At 36.9% G+C, this 20,947-nt stretch overlaps 1 protein-coding gene across 1 annotated transcript in view; it reads left to right on the top strand.

Moving 5' to 3' along the window:
* Nucleotides 1–3: 3 nt before the first annotated feature.
* The window catches only part of LOC113232147 (neurofibromin), a 103,323-nt gene continuing 82,379 nt past the window's right edge, over nucleotides 4–20,947 (top strand). The window contains exons 1-11 of the mRNA XM_026466785.1: nucleotides 4–46; nucleotides 1,606–1,727; nucleotides 2,127–2,226; nucleotides 4,133–4,233; nucleotides 5,987–6,136; nucleotides 8,876–8,975; nucleotides 12,758–12,900; nucleotides 13,887–14,080; nucleotides 17,451–17,559; nucleotides 19,270–19,428; nucleotides 20,549–20,742. Of these exons, the coding sequence (XP_026322570.1) occupies nucleotides 4–46; nucleotides 1,606–1,727; nucleotides 2,127–2,226; nucleotides 4,133–4,233; nucleotides 5,987–6,136; nucleotides 8,876–8,975; nucleotides 12,758–12,900; nucleotides 13,887–14,080; nucleotides 17,451–17,559; nucleotides 19,270–19,428; nucleotides 20,549–20,742 (1,415 nt within the window). The remainder of the gene's footprint in view (nucleotides 47–1,605; nucleotides 1,728–2,126; nucleotides 2,227–4,132; nucleotides 4,234–5,986; nucleotides 6,137–8,875; nucleotides 8,976–12,757; nucleotides 12,901–13,886; nucleotides 14,081–17,450; nucleotides 17,560–19,269; nucleotides 19,429–20,548; nucleotides 20,743–20,947) is intronic.

Genomic DNA, 20,947 nt, shown 5'->3' with positions numbered 1-20,947 from the left:
GCTATGAATGTCAAGATATTATTAAGGGAGGTCTGCCAGTTTATTGGTAAGTACGTGTAAACGACGGATGTGTAAGCAGTACGGTTAACTAACAGTTTTTAATTACATGATTCAAAATTGTGTTAAGAGATGGCGCTACAAGATATACCATGAATTTAGGAAAAAAACAGTTGGTATTTATAAAGTTATTTTGTGAAATAACCACTACTTTTCTTATGATTATGAATGCAAAAATCGAGCACACAGAAAAATTTTCGTCGACCTAGTAGGAGTTAAATCCATATGCATGCTGCACCGTAGCGTTGCTGTAACCATCAGATCCATGGGTCCCGTTACCGTGCCGTCGATGTTCTCCTGTGTTTTTGTTATAGATCTTTTTACTGACTCTTCGCTATTCGTTGCCGCTAGTGACATCTGGTGAGAGATTTTTGAATAACCTTCTCACCGCAGCCGATACTTTTACAGGTATCACAACTGACGTAGATGTCGCGTTGCGATCAAATGTATTTATTGAGATTTTTGGTTAAATGACTCCACTAGTTTTGTTATGATTGCAAAGATCGGACATACAGATTTTTTTTATTTAGCTGCGACGATTGCCGGAAAGTCCAGTACAAATATCTATAACAAAAACACATAGGAGAATTTCGACCACTCGATAACTGGACCCGTGGCTCAGATGGTTAGAGCAATGCTACGGTGCAGCATGGACGTGGGTTCAAGCTCCACAGGGTCGACGAAAAATAATAATTTTAATCAGTTAGTTTAGTGTCCGCCATCGCTCAATAAGCATAACAATTGACTTCAATACTTGACTCAAGATATTATACTGAATATTTCTTAATGCTTCAACTGACCTACGTGAACATCTTGAAATAATAAAAAAGAATTGTTTTTTGGTATCTATGTATCTATATCTAACTTTAGACAAGATAATTCTCTACTGACTTGTCAATCATGCGAAAAATTTGAATCGACGTGCTTGCAAAAGTCGATCAAGCAAAATGGAGATAGACCATTGAGCTATTATTACTACGGTAATAATAGCTCAATGAGATAGACTGGCTATCACGATACCTCCAATGAACATTACGCCAACATAACTTTTGGAACCTGTTCTGTTTTTACTTTGTTTTTTGTTTCTTTATCTTTTTTTTCACAAAACTCGTTTTTTTTTCGAATTTTGTTTTGTTTATTTATTTTTTTTCACAAAATTTGGGGAGCATAATATTAGTAAATAGATATGGCTGTTTATAAGTTGTGTTCTTAGTGTTCATTGGAGGTATTGATTTGTCACGTGGTCTGGAAAACTGGTGCAAAATTATCACAAATTGGTATCTACATGATGGTTACGCACGTCCCTACTAGAGAAAAGTGGCTCTTGATAGAGCTCGCAGGAAATCTAGAGGAGGCCTATGCCATAAGACACGCTGAGTTAAGAGATATTACGTGTGCCCGCATGCCTGTTATGTGTTTAAATGATTTGTAGTGTTGCTAATTATGGTGTGCATTATAAGATATACTATAGAGTAAAGGTAGGGAAGTAAAATTGAAACTCAGCTAATAATCGTAATAAATAAAAACTTATCAATCATTATTTTCCAGATATGCGCAATGAAAGCAATGCGAACAATACGTTGCTTAAACAATTGGCAAGCAAAGTTCTATTTGCGCTTAGTTTGAATTTCTTCAATGCTGTTTTTAATAGAATCAGTGCCAGATTACAGGTTTGTATTAACTTAAAATTCGTAATCTTTTTCAAAGCTCGATTAACTAGAACAAATTTTTGAACTGCTGGCTAACTGCGTGAAATAGAATACAGATCACATTGATAATTTTCCGGTTCAGTGTTGCCATTTAAACCATTTTTTCCACCATCTGTCAAATTCTGGACACTGTTACCCTTTGAACTCTTTTCTACCAATTTTCTGTCAAACTCTGGACACTGTTGCCATTAAAGGGCATCACAGTTTCTAGCAATTTATCTGTCAAACTTATGCCGTTTATAAACCACTGTTTCTACTCTTCAAAAGTTTGGTCGGTACAGTAACACAACAGGAAAGATAAATAATGAAGACTTGGGTTGTATGTAAACAATGTTATAAAAACATGTTATTTCTTTTTAGGAATTAGCGGCAAGTTCCGAGGAAAACCCCGATTATACAGACATAGAATTAATTCAACACATCAATGTGGATATTGTTAGACTTATACGCTTGCTTACAGGTACGACTAGAGAAAAAAATTAAGTTTTTTATTTTTTAAATATAAATCACAAGTCTCTACGAAATTGAAGATTTATTTAATACTGGCTTTTATAAATGTAATTTCAAATTACATATTAAAGCCAGTATTAGTAAATCCGGAAAAATAGTTTCATTTCCTATGTTATTTCGAATTTAATTTTTAAAATGGAATTCTATTTTCAAATGTTAGTCAGTCAATTCTTTGTCGATGTTTCTTTTTTAATCATGCATGGAACATGCACGCATTAAAACTTTTTCAAATTTTATAAGTTCGCGCGCCATTTTAAAATTCCGTCGTTTACGTAATTTTAGCTGACGTAATTCCGTGAATGAATTCATCCGTTAGCCAGACTTCATATAAAAATAAAGCTTTTTCGAGCAGTACAAATTGCCATTGCAAGAACAAAGTTGCAATAATATCTAGCACGCATAATTACTATGATTAATTAAAAGGGAAATTTTTAAAAATACCATCAGTTTACTTAGTACACGCGTTCCACTATTGAACATAAGCCTCCCCTTGAGCACGCCAACTCTCCCGGTCCTGAAGAAACTATCCCCGTCCTCCGTCCGAAACAATTACTATGAAATATTGCTGAGTTGTTATGGCCGAACCTTTGAAACCATACCTCAGCGACGTAAAACCAAACCAACCAAACCAACGTATAAACCAAGCATAGTTATAGGAGAGACTTTGATAAACTATTTACTTACTGTAAAAGCAAAAGTTTAATATTTGGCTGCTATTGAAAACTATTATACAAGTGAATTTAAAATTAATGTAACGAACAAGTATACTATAGTAACACTAAGCGAGTACGTGAAAATAAATATGTATGTCCAAGAGTAAATAACTATTATGGTAAAAGAACAAATAGACATCTCTTGCCAATTATATTTAACATAATTCGATTTTTAACCGACTTCAAAAAAAGGAGGAGGTTCTCATTTCGACTTTTTTTTTGTATGTTTGTTACGCGATAACTCCGGTATTTGTGAACCGATTTTCATGATTCTTTTTTTGTTGGAAAGAAGAAGAAAATCATCCACCTCTAAGGGTGGCTGCTCACGCATATTTTGGTATTAATGGTTGGTTTTGCTATACTGCAATTTAAGGCGTTTTTCTCTCTCAATATACTTTGAATAGTGAGAATCTATTTTTATTATCTCCTGTGTCAAGTCCTGTATAATGGCGAACTAGGGGATATTTTAATAAAACTTCGCAAATAGATATAATTCCACGTACTTTTTACTTTTTAGTACTCTGTACTGAGATTATTTGAGAGGCAGGGAATTGTTAAGCAAATTTACATTGAAGAAAAAAATTAAAACTTATTCTTCTTGAAAGCATGTAAATTTAGTAAATTCCACACTGGTTTTGTTAAATGTACTCGTACTAGATATACTATAGTTTTGTGATTGTGAGTGTAACTTCGCCAACAAACCGCTTTCGCAGTTTGGTGAGAAATTGTATTATGTTCTCTTGTATGCCTTGTTGCCATAGTCCATTTGTTTAGGTACTGGACAAAATGTAAACAATGTTGACACATATTTTTATTGAAACATATACTTTACAAATAAATAGGCCTAAAAAGGTATATATTAATATAAAGGTATAAATAAATAAGGTATGCAATTTCATGTGAAGCTACGTATCTGTATTTTGTATTTGTAGGTAAGTAAAAATCATTTTATAAATGTATATTTCATTTAATAGACATCTCAAAATTGTTTACATTTAGTTAAGTAACTAAACAAAATTAAATGGACTATAGTAAATGTTACGTTAAAAAAAATACACGTTTTGTATAAATTAATCGTAATTTTAACGTAGTTACTATAATTATGTGATATAATGTAGGAATAAGTGTGTAAATTCGTTTCAGAATCTATACAAAAGTTTAAATTGTTAAGGAAGTCAGCACATTTAGTTTTAGTTAACTCCCTGGAGAAAGCTATATGGAATTGGATGGACACTTATCCCCAGGTAATTACTACTGTATTTTGTTTTAATTTTAGAATAGGTCCACATTTGACCCCCAACTCACTTGACGGAAAAGAACGATGGCGCATGCACACCTAAATAATGCCTTATCAAGGACCAGATTACAGCGTTCAGGGAATATGTCTGCAGGCAAGAAATTCCGAAATTCCATATGCTGTAGTATTTTTTTTTTGTTGTTAATGTTTATAAAACATTGTCAAAAGCCATTATAATTATTTAAAAAAAAACTTAAACTAATATTTCTATTTAAATCGCTAGTAATTATCACCAAAATCTACTAATTTAACTACCGCAGTGGCCGAACGGTTACCATGCCGGACTGCCACGCAAGAGGTCTCGGGTTCGATTCCTGGGCCGGGACAAATATTTGTATGCCCTACATTTATTTCTTTCGTGAATTTGGGTGTAATTTGTGGTTGTCTATTTGTGTGTCCATGGCACCCGCGATACAGGGTTTCCCTACTGTGGGGAATGAGAGTGTGCGTTAAAAAAAGTGAAAAAAAATTGACTTACCAGTAATCGACACTCATCTATAATGAACAAGTAATTGACACTTACCGATAACAAATGAGAAAAATTCATAAAGTCAGAAGTGACGGTTCAAAGAAACGATCCACCCTAATCCGAATTATTACAACAGTAGATCAAAGTAAATCATCTGTTACGTGTGTCGGAAAACTGGAGCAAAACAAATTGATCATAACACACTCTCCGTGCGATGGAATTATGTGATTTAATTCTGCCTTCCCATTCCCATCATCGGGGGACTAGACGTAGGCTTGGGTTGCACCCCTATGTTGTGGAGATTCCAAAGATTCGCACGAAGCGTTACGCTTCCACATTTATATGGCGAACGGCTGTGGAGTGGAATTCCGTCTGCAGATTTGTTTCCTGAACGTTATAACTTGGACCTTTTCCAGAGAGAGTGAATAGGCATTATTTAGGTGTGCATGCTCCATCGTCGACCTCGTCGTCACTTTCCGAAATTGCTATCCACGTGATGGAAAACGTAATAGAGGGCGTCATTATCGAAAATGGCAACGATGCTCATACGTACTACATATGGCAACTTTACAATGAAAGTAATATCAAAATTTGATACGAAAGCTGTCAGCAAGGACTTATGTCAAATCACGATCTTTCTACGCGTTTCGCGTAGTCTCCGATCCGATACGAAGGTAAAACGATGATCGTTGCTTCGTATTTCGTGGTAGACCTCCAGGTCCCTGTTGGAGAAGAGTAGCACTTTATAGAGCTCACTAGAAAGATCTGGAAGAGGCCTATGCCAAAAGGCATGCTGATTTAAATAGCAAAAATAGGGAAGTACAATTGAGTCTATCAGCGCAAAAGTGGTGCAACCCACATTTAATTTTTTTTCTCTAAAATATTACTTTAAATGATACTAACGTACGTCAACAGCACAGCCGTGCAACGGGACAACATCCGTCAATGTGTAGCTAGATGTGCTGTTTGTCCATAATTATTATGAATGTGGACCTATTTTTACGTGTAAAAAAATGCTATCGGTTTCTTTAAGAAATTGCTTTTCAATAATATCGACGCCTGAAAGGCAAAATGGGATAAGCGACACTTTTGGATCATATTGAGTTATATATACTGTTGGAATCAAAAACATTAGCTGATTTCAACGGTATATATAACTCATATGACAAAAAGTGTCGCTTATCCCATTTTGCCTTTGAGGCGTCGATATAATTATTTTTGTCTTTATCAGGAATTTGCGGAAGTGCAATGTCGGCCTAATGACGAGCTAAGCAAGTGTTGCGATACGCTGTTCGACATTTTGCAAGACAGCTTCTCGGACAACAAGAAGAGCCGTGTGGCCATGTGGCCTTTGCAGATCATGCTTTTAATTCTGAACCCGGTAAGTGTTGTTTTATTTTTAATTTATTATTTCCGTTATTTTATCGGTAGATAGTCTGTTACTTTATAAAAAAATAACATATTAAAATAATGTTAAGTATAGAGGGCTGGTTACTAATTATTTTTGTAATTTAAAATAAAAACAAAATACTTGACAAATTAACGCGGTTTATTTTAGCACAGGCAAGAGCTGAAAGAGTAGTACAGAGACAATTTTGACAGTAGTGAAATCTTATACAATGACTTAGAGTTACATACATTTAGCCTTGTTTAAAGTTATAACATATTGATGAAAAATCTATTTATTCTAATATATTAAAATTAAAAACGACTATAAATACAAAGTATTCAACAAATAAAATTTAAAAAAAAAACTTACAAGACAGTGTACTCGAAAAAGTTCAGTAGAGTCACAGACCTCAAGCTAACCAAATTAACTTACATTACTGTTCATGATAGTAAATCCTTAGCAATTTTCAAAATGAGAGTTAACGAGCACTATTTGTCGACTGTTCCATCCAAGTCCATCTAAGTAATTATATAGTTTTAATAATTTAATGTTTTTGGTATTTTTTTTATTGTAATTATTGTCCCCTGTATTTACGTCAGCAGGAAGAAATTTCTCTTAAAAATGAGCAGTAACTTTTGTTTGATGCTAAATGTGTTTTTGTTTTTTTCTGTACAATAAATAATTAAATAAATAATTAATGAGCCAAAACAATGCCAAATAAAATTAATACGGGGTGCGGCGCAGGAACTTCCTTTTTTAAAAAATTAATAAAACATAAGTTATTGAAGATATCGTTTGTATTCTTTTTTCTTTACATAGTGGTACATTTAAAGTTTTGGTTAATTACTTCCTGAAAATGATATCTTGAAGGTGGCCTTCATTCCGGTCAATACAATGGGAGAGTCGAAATCGGAAGTTTCCGACCACTTAGTCCAGAATGTCTGGTCATGTGAGGTCCTGGTTTCTTTTCAAACACACTACAATCGATTCGATGCGATCGAACAATCGATTTTCAATCAGAAACACGACCTGCAGGCGCGATATTAAATTGTCCTCTGAATGCACGCCGTGTTGCAATGATCGAACGGTCGTTCCAAAAGTGTGCCGACTCGGCGAAAGCGTGCTCCTCTCTCGTCCACTGCATGGTTACAAAACTAACCGTCAAACAATACTTTACGCAGCGTCATTTCGATTTCACACATTCCCATTCTCTCATGATTAATAGCCGCTGTGTGGCGCGCGTTTCAAAAAAGGATGCTCTTAGTTGGCATAGCGTCTGACATGATTTGCTAGAAGACGTCGGTTCGAATCCGGCCCGATCGAAGGATTTTTTTTAAGTGTTCGATCTATGTATTAATAATTATAACAAACTGATGGTAATTTTACAAAAAATAATTGAATATCCATTCAATAAAAATGTCTGTTACTTTAGGAAATGAAACTATTTTTCCGGATTTAAATCGCGTATATTTGTTTTTTCAAACAAACCGACGTTTCGGGCCCTTTACAGGTCCCATGGTGGTTGCAAGGACCTGGGGTTTGTCAAACTTCATTGAATGTGTAGGTTTATCCATGGCATGCTCGCATGTCAGAAGTCCGTTATCTACCCAGGATGCTGCGAGAGGCCATTGAAATTAAAAAACATCCTAATTTCAACAGGGAAGATGGTTTCTCCGTACCACCAGTTTGGGATCCAGTATTTCCTCTAATGAAAAATCCCAAACAGACATAAGACTGCAGTACTAATTAATATGTTTTAGTTTATTCTAATTTCTATTAATAATTAATAATAAATTAAACTTAATAAAAATTCATTCAATAAAATAATTTGTAAAACTTAATGTAGCGTAAATTGGAATGTTTTCTTTGTAAAATTAAAAATAAGGTATTTAATTAATAACTATTGTAACTATAGTGAAAAAATAGGGTGGTTTGCATTAATATTAGACATAACTGGTTGAAGACTGTACCACCTCAGTCAACCGTGACCATGGGACCTGTAAAGGGCCCGAAACGTCGGTTTGTTTGAAAAAACAAATATACGCGATTTAAATCCGGAAAAATAGTCTCATTTCCTATGTGTAACAATCGCGAAAACCTAAGAACTCGATCTGTTACTTTAATTAAAATAAGGAGGGCAGACAATTAGCTGTTTTAAATTGTACAAAATTATCTTTATGCTGTGTTTGGCGCTGTGCCTACAGCAGTTAATCTGGACTTTCGTATGTTAGAAACCATTGGGTGATGAATTTGGCTTGAACAGGTGGAACTGCAATGAAACATTAAGGGCCGATAAAAGCTTACCTGTTCAATTCCCGAGTCTCGTTATAGTGTTTAACCATAGAATAATAAGAGCAAGTGGGCAACTCCAACAACCGCTGAGTGTATCGCCGACAATGCAAGCGCTCAGACAAGTCTTTTGTATGCATTACAATCCTTGTACAACCTCAGCATTCGGTTCCGCACGACTGCACACGGCAGGCGACGTTTATTTCACCTCTCTGGGCGCGTACTTAGGTTCCTTTTTTCTCGTAGTGAGCGTCTGGTGTCATTAGTCAGATTTAGTAGGCTATTATGGCGTAGGTATTTTAGATTTTGTATTTTTTTTAGAGTTATGTATCTGTTACGTAGTAACTATTGAATAATCTGTGGTAGGGTTGTTACACTTTTATTTTAGTGGTATAATGCTGCTTTTAAGCAAGGTCATTTATTATTCAAACTTTTTTACAGAAAGTTCTAGAAGAAATCGTGAATGCAGACAGTGGAGCGCCGTGCAGCCCCAGACATACGAAGAAGAAGCACTTCATAGATTCTGTTAAAAGAGGACTTAGTAAGTTTTTTCTTGTGGTAAGCGAAGTTATCGCGTAACATACATACATACAAAAAATACAATCGAATTGAGTACCTCCTTTTTTTAAGTCGGTTAAAAAGTAATGTAACGAATTTGGGAAAACATTCTTTATACATTTTTTTGACGGACTCCATGGTCGAGTGGCTTGCACACCGGATTTCATAGTGTCGCCATCTCTGAGGTCCCGAATTCACACCCGGCCGGGTCATTGTAGATATCTAACTTTTCTATATTGTCTCAGGTCTGGGTTCTTGTGGTACCATTGTTGTTTTCGATTCCCATAACACAAGTGCTTTAGCTACTTACCTTGGGATCAGAGCAACGTTTGTGATGTTTGGCTTTGGCATCGTTTGTAAATTAAATCCAGTGGAAGACGTAGCGTCTCTCATAATAATAATGATACTAACGCACACACTCTAAGCCTCGCACTTGGGAAACCCTGTATCATGGATGCCATGGACACACACATAGGCAACCACAAATAACACCTAAACTCACGAGAGAAATAAGTGTAGGCCATGCAAATATTTCTCCCGACCCCGGAATCCAACCCGAAACCTTTGCGTGGCAGCCCAGGACGGTAACCGTTTGGCCATGGAGGCATCATACAATTTCCAAGTTTAAGTTCAACTTTATCTTAATTTGTTCCTCGTATAATAGTATCACGTTATGTTAAGATACTATGCAATTGTATTGTCTCAATAAAGATTTATTATTATTTTAAAGATACCAGCGGCACCCATTATACCATCACGTGCCGGTAATCCAGAGGTTAAATAGTCGCCATAGCTTCATTAAAGAAGTATACCCTCTGCTCGGGGAAACGAAGCAGGCCCGAATAAGTCTCTGGAAGGAGAGATACCATACGGCGTCACTCATCCCGCTGTCCGAACACCTCCCTCCTGGGAATGATCTGCCTTGGCAAACTTGGAAGTCCCTAAATAGTCTACGGATCCAAGTCGGCCGAAGCAAGGAGTGGATGTACGGGTGGGGTTATAGCTCGGAGAGCGCATGTCCTTGTGGTGTCTCTCCCCAGACAATGGCACATCTTTTGTCCTGGACCTGTACAACGCCACTGATAATGCTGTGTCAGTCGCTGAGTAACTGGTCCTCACGAATGTAAATGACAGAGTCGACACGCCAAGAAGAAGATTATTTTAAAGATTTATGTTGTCTTATTTTTATTCTTAATAATCTCAGTACAGAGTACTAAAAAAACCGACCTCAAAAGTACGTGGAATTACATATAATTACCAACTTTATTGAAATCGGTTACCGGAAAGTGCGCAATACGGGACTTGACACAGGAGATAAATCGGTTCTCACTACTCAAAGTATATTGAGATAAAAACGCCTTAAATTGGAGAATAGCAAAATCAACCATTAAAATAATTGCTCCTTATAATAAAATTTAGGCGCTATTTATGAAAATGAATCTTCATGTGTGAGCAGCCACATTTAGAGGTGGATGATTTTCTTCAAAATTAAATGGGACCACTATGAAGGTACCCTCTGTCCAACAAAAAATAATCGTGAAAATCGGTTCACAAATACCGGAGTTATCGCGTAACATACATATAAAAAAAAAACATTCAGTCGAATTGAGAACCTCCTCCTTTTTTTGAAGTCGGTTAAGAAATATGTAAAAGGAAAATTATCGTTAAAAACCAAAACCAAAGATCTGCAACTAGTTCATAGAAATATTCGTGAGATCTGCTGGTTTGTTCCGTGGCTTAATTGGTAGAGCATCTGGGGTTGTTCTCCTGTTCTCAACACACCGTCCGAAACAATTACTGTGAAATAAGTAACAGTCGATCAAATTAAAAGACGTATGATGCGAACATCGAGTATATAACCAGAAATAGAGACGAAATGTCATTGAATTTATATGAAAACTATTCTGCCATATCATCACTGTGACAACTGCACTCCGATTGACCAGCCTGAATTCGAAACAATTGACGGGTGTCATCAATGGGTATCGTCAATTGTTTTACTTCAAATCGACCAGTTAACTTGAGCTTTGCCATAATGGAAGATACAAAATTACATATTTAATTACAGATGAAATGTGATTCCGTTTGTTCTGTAATTAGATGTTTTGCTGTTTTTCCCCTCACCACCGAATGGAACAGCACGCCATTGTTAGAGATATTCATTACAAGTAGAGTTTATTACAGTAAATACAGAATATTTTAGGAATATACGGAGACGTACACACAGGTCAGTTATTGCCGCGTACTATTTCAGCTTTCTAATTTGTAATTTCAGTGCAAACGAGAGTTGATATTTATAAGTGATGTATCACTGATGAGTTACCAGGAATGTATACCCCCTTATTTCGTCTCTATTTCTGGTTATCTACTCGATGGATGCGAATGAAGCTTGACTTTGGCTTTTGATTGGGTCGTGTAGTACTTATTTGACCGTAATTGTTTCGGACGGGAGGAAGGGAGTAGACCCATTGGCACGGATTGCCTGAGGGTGCTAGTTCGTATCCAGCCGGATTGAATTCTTAATGTATCGATCTTTGTCATTGACTTACAAATAAATGGACGACGGGTCTAATACAAAAACCACGAAAAAAATGTCCCAAGTCAACCCATTTAAACGTAGTGACATGTAAAGGATTATGAAAAAGCTAAAACGTTGAATTTAAATTGTAATGTCATCGCAGTACTGTCTAATTTTGCGTGCTTCGCTGTCAATCGAACAAACGAAGACTAAAGCGTGAATGACGCTCTGTATACGATTTTAACGCCCTGTAAGTTCGGACACTTTTTAGCGCGGACCGTCGGGTCCATATAATTGTAAGTCAATGATCTTTGTTGTAATAATTACAACAAACTATTGGAATAATTAAAAAAAAATTGAGTGTCATGGTATGTAAAACATCGTGACATTAATGTTAACACTGCCTCAGTGGCCGAACGGTTACCATGTTGAACTGCCACGCAGAGGTCCCAGATTCGATTCCCGGGCTAGGAGAAATATTTGTACGGCCTACATTTATTTCTCTCGTGAGTTTGGGTGTAATTTGTGGTTGTCTATGTATGTGTCCATGGCACCCGCGACACAGGGTTTCCCTAGTGCGGGGCTATGTTGAGTGTGTGCGTATTATTATTATTATTTTTACTTTTTTTTTATTACTAGAAAATTATCATTAACATATTGTTCTTATCGTATCAGTGACTTATAATACAATGCAATCATGGTGAAAGGATTTGCTAATTGGTGTAAGGGCGCTCCCATTATGTCGTGACGACAGATAGTCGCATATTTTAAAGTGTCGTGGCTTCTATATTTAAAGAACAAAGCGATAAACTGTTGATCACGATGTTTTTGACGTTACGACGATAGACTGTCGCAATAATGAGAAGAGCTAGAACGACTGTCGTCCAACGATAAATAAAATGTCTCGATAAAAATGTGACGACAGATAATCGCAGGTTCAAACGAATCTGTCGCGCAAACGACAAGGCGGCAGCCTTCAACCGATATATTGTCGTTACGATCTAGTGGCAACAGCTAGACATGACAGTCGTTCAACGATAAAATAAACGTTCACGACACAAGCACGACAGATAGTCGTGATATGGGAATAGACTAGCCGCGATAGTCGTCGTTATGACATAATAAGAACGCGCCCTAAGATACTCGCCTTACGTGCGTCAGATGTACAGGAAGGGCATGGTACGTGGTGCGGGGAGGCTCCTCGTGCATCCCTAAATTTATGGTAACCAGCCGCTATATATTTACAGGTCCTCAAAACAACTCCAAACAGATGACAGAAGCAGCAGTCGTGACTTGTGTGAAGCTGTGCAAAGCATCTACATACCTGAATATTGCTGATTCGGGGAACGTTACGTTTGTTCTAGTTAAATCTGTGATTAATGATCTCAAGGTGAGTGTCTTAGATTATACTACGAGGCGGATGTAACTCCTCTGCATCTCCTTAGAACGATGCCACACGGACGTTGCGTCGTTGCAAAGCTATGATTTCAACGCATCGAGGGTCACACGAGTGTTGCAGTGTCGCAAAGTAACGTCGCTTACTTTCGCACCGCAGCTCCCTTCACCGCTTCATCTCCTGTCCTCTTATCGGACGCGCACGCGCTGCACGTTACAACGCAGCAGTGCCTGTGTGGCATGTAGTTCTAGTTTATATGTAGCACAACGCCGACGCAACGCATCATGTGGCATCGCTCTTACCCAGTGCTTTTTTATGACACCCGAGACGAATAAATCGTGCGCCTGGTGGTAAGCGACACGCCTGTCCATAACAGTTGCAGTGCCACTCAGACCTTTAAATCACATATTTGAGGGGCTTTGCCACTGTGCCCGCAACCCTGAGTCATAAGTTTACAAGTTCCATGTGCCTGTAGTGTCAGCAACACCCTTACCCTTCCAACCCGAAACACAGTAACGCTCACTTCTAATAATGCTGCCCCTGACGAACGTAGTGTGTAATGAGTAATGAGTAAGCAGCTCGAGGCGGTTGGATTTCTGTAGCCTGTCTCTACGGCCCGTTTGCTCGCTAGTTCTTGGATCTGAGTCCCTGACCTCTGCCGACTGTGCCATTGCGACACTACGCCTACTTCATTTTTTGATAATTTTTTGTTATTTTTACATTAGTATATTTTGTACATGTTCATATTTATTTACTAATATATCTAACTAATACTAATATTCCCTCGAAATTTTATGACAAAAAAAAAGAATCAAAACGCAAAATAAAAACAACAGTGGTGCAAAAATTTTTTTGGCGTAGTGTTAATTAGCAGCATCCATTTGAAAATTCAAAACCAACCAAAGAGAGTCTAAAATAGACATCCAAAATATTAATAATAATTGTCTTAGCCTGTATCACGCGGTTATCTTTATTTTCAGTCTCTCCTCTTCAACCCTTCAAAATCGTACATCCGAGGCAATCTACTGTCAGTATACTCCGAACTGGATCTGATGACAGACTGCTTCGTGTCTCTCTTTCGCATAATGCCTCATAACAATGACGCATTGAAGGTCTGCTTGAACCTAAACACGCACATATCTTACCATTACGTCATCGTTAACTCCCTTTTGAGGTAAGTGTCTTTTACAATGTTTTGATAATTTTTAAGTTGATTGAATATCACAATGTTTGACCACCATGATGTTCAATTACTTCTTTGACGGCCTCCGTGGACGAGTGGCTTGAACACTGTTTTTCATGATGTCGCCATCTCAGAGGTCCCGGGTTCGATCCCCGGCCGGGTCAGTGTAGAAAACTAACTTTTCTATATTGGCTCAGGTCTGGATGTTTGTTATACCATCGTTGTTTCCGATTTCCATAACACAAGTGCTTTAGCTACTTACTTTGGGATCAGAACAACATATGTGATGTTGTTTAATATTTATTTATTTATTTATGTACATTTATTTCTGTGAAAACACTTAGAAAAAATTCTCGATCTGGCTGTATTCGAACCAACATCTTCCAGCAAATTGTGTCAGATGTACGTCCTAAATAAATAATCCTAAGTCACGGAACGAACAAGCGGACCTTACGAATTTTTGTGTGCTTGTTGCCGATCTTTGATTTTGGTTCTTTATTTTTTTTAATTTGTTAGGTTCATCTACATTGTAACATCATTTACATGTTCTTAGGTTTTCGCGATTGTTGCACATAGCAAATGAAACTATTTTTCCGGATTTAAGTCGCGTATATTTGTTTTTTCAAACAAACCGACGTTTCGTAAAAACAAATATACGCGATTTAAATCTGGAAAAATAGTGTCATTTCCTATGTGTAACAATACCTATCATTTACATGTTCAATTTACATAGATAAGGGTATTTTGACATGATGCGCAACTATAGTCCATTTGTTTAGGTACGTAACTAAATGTAAACAATCTTGAGATGTCTATTGAATGAAAAATACATTTATAAAATGATTTTTCATTACCTTCAAATACAAGTACTAGCTACAAATTGCGTGCCTATTTATCCACCAGAGGGTTAGGGTCGGGGAGGTAACTAGTGGCGATCTGCCCATAACTTACGGCGTGCCGCAAGGCAGTGTTTTAGGCCCCACACTGTTCCTCGCCTACATTAACGACCTCTGCAATCTCCAGCTCCGAAATGGTAGGATTGTGACGTTTGCCGATGATACGGCCTTAATTTTTCATGGCGATACTTGGCATGAAGTGTACGCCGATACTCAAAGCGGTTTCAACTTAGTCTGTTCTTGGCTCAAAAACAATGGGCTAACATTAAATGTAGACAAAACTAAATATATTCCATTTTCAATTAAAAATATCCCATGGACCACTCATGATGACTACACCATCTTAGCCCATACCTGTCTCGGCGACCCGACGTGCTTCTGTCCCAGTCTTACGTTAGCTTCACATATCAAATATCTTGGTGTAATGATAGATAACACCTTGAGTTTCAATATGCATATAGATTTACTTTCAGCTAGGACACGTAAACTAATTTATATCTTTAAAAATCTTAGGCACATCGCAGATAACCTTGTCATTAATATGGTGTACTTGGCGTTATGCCAATCCGTTCTAACGTACTGCATCACTGCTTGGGGTGGAGTACCTAAATCTTCTTTAATAAAGGTTGAAAGAGCTCAGCGAGCTGTCCTGAAAGTGAGTCGGTCTTTGCCCTTTATGTTCCCTACTTCAGACCTTTATTCCCTTTGTGATGTCTTGTCTGTGCGTCAACTATTTGTCCTGCACACTGTATTAAAACAACACGTTGTTCTGAACTATGATCCTTCGCTCCATAATAACAAACGTTTGAAATATAAAGTATGTCATTCTTCTACTCGCTGGACCACAGCTTTTTTGAATAGATTCTTCGGTTTTCTAGGCGGGTATTTATATAATAAAATAAATAAAACAACTAAAATATACTCGCTCACTAAATTCAACTGTAAAAGAGTTGACAGTAGTTGGCTTAAAAATCTAAGTTATGATGAAACTGAAAATCTCTTAATTGTTCCAACTTAAAATAACATCTAAATTATGATTAATCTTAAAATCTGTGAATTATCTCAACTTAAAATAATGAATACTAAATAATATGGTTATTTCATTATTTAAAAATGAAAAATTGTAAAATTGTAAAAAATGGTAAATTGGGTTTTGTATACACCTTGCACAGTCATTCACACTCTCTGTCACACACAGAAAACACACACGCACACGCAAATACACATACACACACGCACGCACGCACACACCTTCACACACACCATCACATACACATGCACACACTCATTTATCCACACACCCTCGCGCCTTAAGTCTATTATATTAATAAAGTCATTTCTTGATGTAACTATCTAAGTATAAGTAAGCTGTACTTGCTTTTGGTCCGGAGTGTGGAGGGGCTGGTGATCTGTAATACAGGTCTCCTAGTACGGATGCCAGTCTCTCATACAGACTTAAATATTGTACTATTTAGATAATTAAGCACTGTTTTTGTATTTATACTAAGACTTTGTGAGAGAAACAATAAAGATATATATTATATTATATTATATTTATATACCTATTGATCTGTAAAGTATATGTTTAAATAAAAAGATGTAACAAGATTGTTTACATTTAGTTAAGTAGTTAAATAAATGGATCATATTGACAGATGAAACACATGTTGCATTGAGAAAGATATTCCTAATATTTTAGTGCTATAACAACGAAAACAATTGTACAAAAAACGAACAACAATACAAATAGAAAAATAATAACTATAATTTTTTTTTAATATTTTATATTAAAATTTTTATTTTTATTCTTTTTTAATTTTATTTTTATTTTCTTCAAATTTAAATGGTACCAATACCGAGGTACCCTCTTTCCAACAAAATAATCTCAGTACAGAGTACTAAAAAAAACCGACCTCAAAAGTACGTGAAATTAAGTCTATTTGCCAAGTTTTATTGAAATATCCCTTAGTTCGCCACTATACGGGACTTGACACAGGAGATAATAAAAATCGGTTCTTACTACTTAAAGTATATTGAGAGAGAGAAACGCCTTGAATTGGAGAATAGCAAAATCAACCATTAAAATAATTGGTCCTTATAAAAAAATTTAGGCGCTATTTATAAAAAAATGAATCTTCATGCGTAAACTGCCATCCTTAGAGGTGGATGATTTTCTTCAAAATTAAACGGGACCACTATGGAGGTACCCTCTTTCCAACAAAAAAGAATCATGAAAATCGGTTCACAAATACCGGAGTTATCGCGTAGCATACATACAAAAAAACTACAAACAGTCGAATTGAGAACCTCCACCTTTTTTTGAAGTCGGTTGAAAAATCATCAAGATGGGTTCACAAATATAAAACTTGGGTCCAGCAACTTTAGAATTGGGATCCGTAGAGAAATCAAGGAGAGGCCTTTGCCTATCAGTGAGACACTTTAGACTAATTGTAATTTGTTTCCAGGATAATAAAGCAACCGCGTCTGCCTTGGTGGCCTCAAATAGAACTGCTGTACCCGCGAGCGGCAGAACTCAGGGCCATGTTCACGGACACTCTGAATAAGGCCACGCAGGCAAGTGACCAATTTTGTTAAACTTGGGATATTTCTTTTTATTTTATCTTTTGTATTTATTTTATTCACAATTAAAAAGTCTACAAAAAGAAACATAAAACAGCGAATAAAAACCATTAACAGATTTATGTATCGCTGCCATCACATGCTATCAGGCGCTATCTCATGCTATTGTTAAGAACAAAATAATTACTGACCAATACTTATACGTATCTAATAATTTACTCAACAATAACTTTCACAATTTGATAAATGAATTGACTTAAGAATCGTTTTACAATTTTTTGGTTTACCTATAAGTTTATCAACAACGTCACTTGGCAATTTATTAAGTAACATATATCTCCAGACACGCTTTCCGTAGTTGTTATTGTTTGGAGGAAGAACATACCTTGGTAGGTAATTTAGATTACGCGGTTTAATTATACATTGGTTTATGGACACGGTGTCAGCTTACATTGTGACTACAGCAGGCAGGTTAAGCGTAGTTTTATAAGTTGCTAGAAATTGGTGAGTAAATAAAATACAGTTAAAATTTCATCACAACCGTTTCGTTCGTCGTTAGCGAGAGGCTACTTACATTGACAACATTATTTATTAAAGTACATGCCGCTACGAGGATTGTAACTATGGCAATCTCGGGAAAAAAATCGAGACTAGGCGTGGTGTCGAAAATCCCGGAAAAAACGAGACATTTCTGAAGTAGGTTTCCATACTTATAGGTCGTCAAAACATGGTATTTTAATCAAGTTCTTTAATAACTTATAGTTTCCCAAAGTGGTCCCTGCCCCCCAGTGGGCGCTGATTTGTCCTAGGGGGGCCTTAAGGGCCTCGGAAGCAATTGGGGGCATTGATGCTGTCCAGGGGGTGTTACCGCGTTTGTGAATTATAACTATGTAGTATAGTTTATAGCGATAATTCAGGTTATTTTTTTACTTTAAATATGTGTAAAATTCTTGCCTAAGTGGGCGGTAAACTAAAACGTTTGGGAACCCATGACTTAAATAATTACTTAAAAATTTATTTACGAAAGTTTTTCATTTTTATACTGGCCGCGTAAGCTCCACTGTACAGTGTTGCCATGTCCATGTAACCAGAATAAAAATGACTGTTGGTTACTTAAATGTCTTAAGAATCAAAAGTCTCTATATTCCCGAGCCTGAAAACAACAGGCCCTGCTCTCCCGTTCTCTGTCCGACATCCGTTTGAAACAATTACTGCCAAAAAGTAATACTCGGCCAAGAGTTAAAAGATGCATGATGCAAATGAAGCTTCATACCTGATATTGTCTTAGTATTACTTATGTGACAGTAATTCCTTCGGAAGGAGAATGACAGTAGACCCCTGTATCGAGTGTCGAAAATGCCAAAAAAATTTTGGTCTCGAAAATTTCGAAATCGGGAATTTCGGTCTCGAAAATATCGACATCGGGAATTTCGGTCTCGATAATTTCGTCATCGAGAATGTCGGTCTCGAAAATTTCGACATCGGGAATTTCGGTCACGAAGATTTCGACATCGGGAATTTCGGTCTCGAAAATTTTGATATCGGGAATTTAGATCTCGGAAATTTCGAGAATCTTAAAGTTTTTTTGTCATTTTCGAGACTCAAGTAATGAATGATGAAAGTCCTATATTGTAACCCTTGACGTCATTGTGAATCAACCCCTGTCCTACTGTACTACCATTGTTATCACATTTATTTTTACAGGGTTTCATAGTACACACCCCGCTACGTATGATTTCGCTTTCACTCAAATCGAAAGAGGTACAATCGAAATTCAACAAGTCAGAAGAAATGCCGGCCTATAGAAACTTACTACTTGCCATGGTGAAGCTAATTCATGAAGACCCTATGTTGATGTTGAGTGTACGTATTAGTATGAATCATAATTAGATGATCAAAAGGTCTGGCAAGAGCGGTATAAGTGACACCGACTCGAGAGACACTGGTTCGAGTCGAGTCGGTTATAATACTAACAAACTACAGACCTACCGCTTAACTGAGTCGTTGTTGGGTAATTTTTCGAAAAATTTGAAATAGTGGAAATCTTTCCCGAAAATTCTCTGATAAATTGGGAATAAAAGAAAAAATATCTTTTTATTTATTTTATTTTTCTGAAAAATATGATTTTTGCAAAATGGAAATTATTCCATGACTCAACACTATGAAGGAGTGACAGTGTACGTAACAGTTATGTCTCGCCGCACACGGGACAATTTCAACAACATTTTTTTGACGTTGTTCAATAACAAGGTATTGAAAAAAGTGCCTACCAAATTAGTCCATTGTTGTTATTTGAAACGATAATAAAAAATTATTTAATTAAAAGTTAAATGACTAACAAGCCATTTGGCACTTTTTCTCAATCAACTTGTTATTGAATATTGTTAGAAAAATCTTATTGAAATTATCCTATGTGCAGCGCGATATAAGTCACTCCTCCAGCAACGCGCAGCTACCTCAGGAACCGACTCAGTTAATCCGTTGGCCTGTATTGGAGTATTATCACAAAAAAATGAATATCATGATAGTAACGCACGCAGGCACACACTCGACATAGCCCGGCACTAGGGAAACCCTGTGTCACGGGTGCCATGGACACACACATAGACAACCACAAATTACACCCAAACTCAGGAGAGAAATAAATGTAGGCCTTACAAATATTTCTCCCGGCCCGGGAATCGAACCTGTGACAGCTGCGTGGCAGTCCGGCATGGTAACAGTTCAGCCACAGAGGCAGTTAACGAACGGTTATCATAAATAATAAATAAAAGAACCTGTAAAAAGGTTTACGGTCTCTGCAATGTCACTTTGACCGTGACAGTTGTTTACATTTTTGAACTCTAATTCTATCTCATAGTATATCTCTGCGTGGTAGTCCGGCATGGTAACCGTTCAGCCACAGACGCAGTTTAGTTTAGCAGTAGAAACATTATGATACTCAATAAAACAAATATTGCAATTAGTATTCTTTTTAACACAGAATCCAGGACGTAGCGGTGTAGAAATACAATCATCTACCACAGAGCTGATAAACGGTCTAGTGTCTCTGATACACCAGACAGGCATGGGCGAAATATCTCAAGAAGCGATGGACGCCTTACTGGCGTTACATAGGCCCGATAGAGTTCATATGTGGAATCCCGAGGCGCCGCTTAACACCTTTTGGGACATAAGGTGTGTGGAAGTTTTGAGGAACTTCTAAACTTACATATCTCTTTTTCCCGTGGTAAATTGGCAACTTCTTGTTAGCAATAGAGCTTCTTGTGAAAGAGTTCGTCCAATGAAGTACTGTCACTTTACCTATTTCTGCCGCCAAGCAGTAATAGTTGGTTGTGAAGGGCAAGGGTATTGGTGAAACTAAAAGCACATGGGACTTGTG

Source organism: Hyposmocoma kahamanoa, unplaced genomic scaffold, assembly GCF_003589595.1.
Source record: "Hyposmocoma kahamanoa isolate Upper Pololo Valley unplaced genomic scaffold, ASM358959v1 67, whole genome shotgun sequence".
Lineage (NCBI taxonomy): Eukaryota > Metazoa > Arthropoda > Insecta > Lepidoptera > Cosmopterigidae > Hyposmocoma > Hyposmocoma kahamanoa.
Note: the sequence above shows the minus strand (reverse complement) of the source record. Positions and strands in the feature narration are given on the sequence as shown.